Source organism: Sinocyclocheilus grahami, unplaced genomic scaffold (genome assembly GCF_001515645.1).
Source record: "Sinocyclocheilus grahami isolate Dianchi unplaced genomic scaffold, SAMN03320097.WGS_v1.1 scaffold1896.1, whole genome shotgun sequence".
NCBI lineage: Eukaryota > Metazoa > Chordata > Actinopteri > Cypriniformes > Cyprinidae > Sinocyclocheilus > Sinocyclocheilus grahami.
This window is the reverse complement of record NW_015507075.1, coordinates 110,960-117,176: the sequence shown is the minus strand read 5'-3', so window position 1 is coordinate 117,176 and position 6,217 is coordinate 110,960. Positions and strand designations below refer to the sequence as shown.

The following is a 6,217-nucleotide window of genomic DNA, read 5'->3' as shown; positions in this document are numbered from 1 at the left end:
TGCCTGATCCAGAAATCCAGCTGCCTCAAGGTGAGTCATTATTGCTTTATTTCTGCTCTGTTATATTCTCTTCATCGAAACTAAAGAAAGTCTTCAAGACTCTTGATTTGTTGGTTCTTCAGCTCTGCTGTTGACAATCAAAGGAAGTCTCAAACGTGTCCATCTTCTGTTTCTGTGTGTTCTTCAGGATCCGTCGTGTCTTTGTTTGAAGTGGGACATTTGATCGCATCAGGGAACTTCAGTAAGGTCTATGAGGGAACACACATATTCAGCGACAAAGTGAAGGTTGCTCTGAAGTGTGTCCCTAAGCGCAGAGCGGACCGCTATCTTGACATTGTAAGTTGGCAAAACCTGAAGAATATTTGGTGTTTTTATAACCTGTAGCTGACATGCAGCTGGAACAGAAGACCGCAAACTAACGGCGGTTGTGTTCGTCTCTTCTCAGCCTGGTCACTCCAAACCCATGCTTGCTGAAGTGGCTCTGATGCTCCGGCTGGGAGAAGCTCCCTCGTGCCCCAACATCATGGAGCTACACCAGTGGCTGGAGGAGGAGAGCAGCTTCACTCTCATTATGGAGTACCCTGAACCCTGCAGGACCTTGGAGGATTACATCTTGTTCTCCGGCCCCGTTAGTGAAGCACAAGCACGCTTGTTCATGCTTCAGGTGCTTCAAGCGGTCAAACACTGCCATGAGCGTGGAGTTTATCATGGTGATATCCGCTCGAGGAACATCCTGGTGACTCTCCACAGTCTGGAGCTCAAGCTCATCGACTTCCGCTGCGCTCGTCTGATCAGCAGCGAGGGCTTTAACAGCAGTCAATACCAAGGTGAGTCTTGCTGATGATCACGTGATGTTGTGCTGTTGATGGTGAAGCGTACAGAAGCACTGAAGCTGTGTGTGTCTCTCACAGGATCAGACGCATACACCCCTCCTGAGGTCCTCAGTCAGTCCGTATTCCACGCCGCAGCAGCAGACGTCTGGGCGCTGGCCGTTCTGCTCTTTGAGATCATTCACAGATATCTGCCCTTCGAAAGCTTTGATGCCATTCAGCACGGCTACATCAGGGTGGATCCCACCTTATCCACAGGTGAACACACAAACAGCTCCACATTATGCTGATGTTTACTGTTCATGTTTGATGTGTGGAGACTAACCGTGCTCTCTCTGAACTCTTCCCAGCGTGCCATGACCTGATCTTCCACTGCTTGAGCCGTAATCCAGCTCACCGGCTGACGCTGCGGCAGCTGGAAGAGCACCGCTGGATGAAAGCCTAGACTGGAAGAAGGCAGGGATCCCAGTGTGCATCAGACAGAGCAGAGCTGAGGAGTTTAGTGAGTGAGCAGCGGCGTCACAGGAAAGGCAGCGAGACTCTGGATCTGCAGGTTAAATGACGACTGTGTTCACAAACACCTCAGAGCATCGGCAGACAGCAAAGCAGCGTTTGTGTTCACGTGCTCGTATTCTTAACCCGCGAACACCTGCAGCACCGTCATACCTATATTTACCTATATTTCAGAAGGTAAATGCTATTTTTGTATATTTCAGAAGGTAAAAGCTATTTTTTGTATAATATTTCATAAAGTAAATGCTATTTTTGTATATTTCAGAATGTAACTGCTATTTTTGTATAATATTTCAGAAAGTAAATGCTATTTTTGTATATTTCAGAATGTAAATGCTATTTTTTTAATAATATTTCAGAAAGTAAATTATATTATTTCTAATATTTCAGAAAGTAAATGCTATTTTTGTATAATATTTCAAAAAGTAAATAGTCACTAATTGGTGGCTTATAGTGACATTAATGCAAGAAATTAAAAAAATATATTTTTTATAATATTTCTGAACGCTGCTAATAACTAATAATTTAATAATTTATTAATGTAGTAACTAATAATTTCTTAATTAAGTAATTTATAAATGTATGAAGAATGAATAAAAATATTTTTAATCAACCCACTGATAATTTCATTGCCAGTGCAGGGAGTCAAAGTGATGAACGAGTCTTTCTCATTGCATTACACTCATATTCTCTTTACTGTGTGATTAGTAGAATATTTCATAACTCATCATTTCACACAATGAAGTGCGTCCACCTGAACGGACACGAGCTTTGTGGGTGTAGGAAGTGGTTAACTGGGATTAATTGTAGAACGAGTTAATGCAACTGAAAGAGATTCACTCAAAAACGAACCTTCTGTCAACATAGAAGATATAGTGAGAAAAGTCTCAGATATAATGAAAGCCATTCTTCTAAAGATCTCGTCCTGTGTTCAGGAAAGACCTTGAGATGCAGAGGCGTGTCCTGAAGCAGACTGACACATTCACACAGTTTGCTTTCAGAGTTTACTGAGTGTGCCGGTCACTCATCAACAGCTCTGGTCAGATCCAGCTTCATCATGTTTGTTCCTCCTCTCAGTCCCGACAGGTACACCTGTGCTTTGGGTACGTTACTCTCTCCGTCCCGCTTCGTCTGGCTGGCGGCGTCTTTAGGGAGGAACGTCTGTGTGCTGTTGTGTCGTCTCATGTGACTCGAGTGCGTCTGCATCGAGCGTGTGACTTTATTCTGCAGATTGGCCTGAGACAGAGAGGTTCTTACAGGGTTAAATTCTCTAATGCATGTCTGGACTGAGATCATGTGTGTGAACGCTTCTCACCAGTTTAATGGCTTTTCTTCGGAGCTCCCACTCGTTCCACTCATAGGACTTCACAATGTTGGTCTCCAGAGGGTGTGTCTCTGTCTGCATGCTGGCGTCACTTTTAGAGATGGTTTTCACCAGCAGCTTCTCTCCTGACTGCATCTGAGACATGAGCAGTACTGTGTGAGTTTCTGCATCAGCTGATTGTGCTTCTAGATTGCACCTTTAAATCAAATACAGAGATGCATTTCTTGAACTATTATATATGTCTGTAGAAGAATAACACATACAAGCTTTTCACACTGTGCTTATTTGTTGTTCTAATCCCTGCTTTTTACTCCAGGTAAAGCTGTTATGTAAACAGGTCACATACTGCATTCATCCAATCAATGACCTCGACACCGCCAATATGCAAAAAAGTCTGTTCAAGGTTTAAGTACATAGCAGAGCTGCACGATTCTGGAAAAATTGAAAATCATGATTTTTTTTTGGCCTCAAATAGAGATCACGATTCTCCCACGATTCTAAACTAAACAAAATTAATGTGTGACAAAATATTAGATGCTGCAGTCTATTTAAAAGTGTTTAATTCATTTAAATGAATTATCAAAATTATAACATTTATATATATATTTAAAATATTGAATACTCCAAATGTTAATATTAAAATTATGAAAAAGTGGTTTGAATGAATGATTCAATGACTCAAAAATACTTCACTTGTTTCCTTACTGGATGAGTCAGTTTTTGAACAAATCTCTTGAATGAATGTGTCACAAAACAGATAACCGAGAACACCGGTAAGTGAGTACAGCAGGTTTATTGAAGCCGAGATCAGAACAGGAAATCAGGTAAGTTCAGAAGTCAACATAACATCAGGCTTGTTTGAGATGCGCCTCGCCTGAAATGTAGGCGAGAGTAGGCGGCTGCAGTGAGGGGAGGAGTGAAATAAGTGCAGTCAAGACGGACAGTTCTGACCTCTCAAAGTGGAACAGAGGATGGTTTTCCTGGTCGTGACAAATCTCTCAATGAGGGGAATTGAGAAGCCGACATGCTCCGTGGCTGAGGTCGACACTAAACTCTGGTCGAGGGCTGGAGAATGCTCTGGGCTCTGGTTAGGGGCTTGAGTCTTTACTGGGAACTGGTCAGGGCCTGGAGCTCACACTGGACTTTGGTCAGAGGCTGGTGCCAATTCTAGACAATGCTCGGTGGATAGTGTAGTTTCAGGGAGGAACTCATGGATATGTTTGAGCACAGACCCAGAAAAAAAAATGAGGGGAATGGTATTTCTGACATTTACTCAGACTGAAGAGGGAACGACCCTCTTGACCGTGATGAGGGAGCTGGATTTCACAGTATAGGGAATGGCCTTTTTGACCGTGACGAGGGATCAGGGTTCCACAGTACAGGGGACGGCACTTCTGGCCATATTGAGGAAGTTGAGTTTCTCAGCAAGAGGATCTGCACTCCTGGCCATGATAGGGTAGCTGATTCTTACAGCGATGGGAACAGCACTCCTAACTGTGACAAGGACATTTAAAGGGGTCATATGATGCTTTTTTTAAAAGATCATTATTTTGTGTATTTGGTGTAACAGAATATGTTGACATGCTTTAATGTTCAAAAAACACATTATTTTTCAAATACTGTACATTATTGTAGGTCCTCTATGCCCCGCCTCTCTCAAACGCTTCGTTTTCTACAAAGTCCCTCCTTCCAACAAGCGCAGTCTGCTCTGATTGGCCAGCTGACCCAGTGCATTGTGATTGGCCGAACACCACAAGCACTCATCGGAAATGTAACGCCCCTTACTATAAATCACGAGCTTTCAAAATAAATGTAAAGACAGAGCCCGAAAGGGGAAGAAGAGTCGCATGACAAACACACAGTGATGAAGCTGGTATGTGTTTGCAGTACACAAGCCACGGTTAAGACAGCTTGCTTTCGCCTAGAAACACACAGCGTGTCCCTGACATGCTGCTTCAACACTAACTGCGGTTACTGAAACCACGCCTTCTTTCTTTGCGTGCACATTTGGGCGGCATTATGCTAATATTTCCACATAGTGAGGTAGATATGTGGGGGCGTGTTAGAACAAGCCGTTTTAGGGGGGCGTGGCAGAGTCTCAACTTTGATAAAGAATATCTATCTGAATAAGCAGACGTCTCCTTATGCTTTCTCTCGCCGCACTTTGATGTCATACACCGATCGATCTTCAAGTCGAACAACCTCTTTACTCTTGCATGTCACGTGACCGAGTGTAATCGCAGCCTTTGCGATTGAAAAAAAATTGAATTTTTTCATATCACAAATGCAATTAATCATTCAGTCCTATTCTTGATCATTTGATATTTTGTAAGGGTGATTTTATAATTTCAAAATATAGAGGAAAAAGTAGAAATTAATGATTTTGTATTTTTAAATTTTACATAAGTGTTTGTTTACCAAAGTATATTTTGGTCTTCCCATTAAAAATAACATTCAAACTGGATCATTTTAGAGCTTTAAAGTGCTGGAAATAGTTGTGCGAAATGCTTGAAAGCCATTGAAAAGTGCTTTAATTTCTCTCTCAAAAGGTTGTACAAACCCTGAAATGAATGATGTAATGCATTCGACTATTTCTACCACAACACCATGGTAACAGTTAGCGTTACCGCTTCTGGTTTCCATACCTATGTCAGCACTGTTTATAACAGGGAATTCTGTGCATAATTTGAATGATTCTCACTAGATCTCGCAGCAACCTTATCATTTATTTATCATTAACTTTGGCTCCTAAGTAAACTTGTTCAAACAAACGTAGCGCCAGGCTCGACTATTTGCCAGGCGCCTGCACAGCTGAGACATAGCGCAGTTTAGTTTCGTTTGCCGTCTGATGTTTCTCAAATGCAACAGAAATGGCAGTGCTTATGAGTTGGACAACGTGGTGGTTGAATTGGAGAGAACACTGGACTGAGTCTAGGAACTGGACAGGGCTTTGGAGAAACTACAGGGACTGGATGAGACCTCTGATCAGAAGGATGGCCATCTGAAATTCTGACTTGGAACTGGTGGCCATGACAGGGAATGATTCAGTGACGGCGGCCATAATGGGTGATGACTGACGATGATGGGTGAGGAATGGAGATCGGTGGCCATGTTATGTATAGCTGATCTGGGACTGGCAGGCATTAAGGGTGATTGGTCTTGATGGAATTCTTGTACAGACTTTAGGACCAAAGGAAAACTTAGAAGGGACTCACTACAGAACTCGGAGTTAGGAGCGAACACATTGTGGAACTCTGGGACTGGAGTGGATTCAGGGGTTGGTTCAGGGATCAGAATAGACACCGGGTGGTAGTTGGAAGCAGGACTTGCAGAGGGCCGTCTTTTCTTACTATGCCTCCTCCTTTGGGCAGAGGTGAAAAGTGCTGAGGTTTTAATAGTCTCCGAGTTTGTCCCAAGCTTTGGGGCTGACTCATGGGTGAGAACAGGTTCTGGAACAGGAATGGACTTACAACTGAACTTAAAGGCCGAGACAGATTTGATGACTGGCATGAACCCTGGGACAGGTGAGATGGATCAGATGGTTAAGGAT

At 42.9% G+C, this 6,217-nt stretch overlaps 2 protein-coding genes across 3 annotated transcripts in view; one reads left to right on the top strand and one right to left on the bottom strand.

The window, feature by feature from the left end:
- The first annotated feature begins 312 nt into the window (after nucleotides 1-312).
- The window catches only part of LOC107573227 (serine/threonine-protein kinase pim-3-like), a 15,987-nt gene continuing 10,082 nt past the window's right edge, over nucleotides 313-6,217 (top strand). Inside the window, exons 1-4 of one of the 2 annotated variants that reach the window (XR_001607469.1) lie at nucleotides 313-336; nucleotides 446-827; nucleotides 912-1,088; nucleotides 1,181-1,348. Coding sequence is in view for 1 of the 2 variants with exons in the window: in XM_016259664.1 (XP_016115150.1) it covers nucleotides 464-827; nucleotides 912-1,088; nucleotides 1,181-1,275 (636 nt within the window). In the remaining variant the exon portion in view is untranslated. Of the gene's footprint in view, nucleotides 337-445; nucleotides 828-911; nucleotides 1,089-1,180; nucleotides 1,488-6,217 lie in introns of those variants that run through there. The other variant, XM_016259664.1, reaches the window with a different exon arrangement.
- Nucleotides 2,064-6,217, bottom strand: part of cfap206 (cilia and flagella associated protein 206) — a 19,254-nt gene continuing 15,100 nt past the window's right edge. The window contains exons 10-11 of the mRNA XM_016259662.1: nucleotides 2,659-2,802; nucleotides 2,064-2,579 (exon numbers count right to left, since the gene is read on the bottom strand). Of these exons, the coding sequence (XP_016115148.1) occupies nucleotides 2,364-2,579; nucleotides 2,659-2,802 (360 nt within the window). The 3' untranslated portion in view covers nucleotides 2,064-2,363. The remainder of the gene's footprint in view (nucleotides 2,580-2,658; nucleotides 2,803-6,217) is intronic.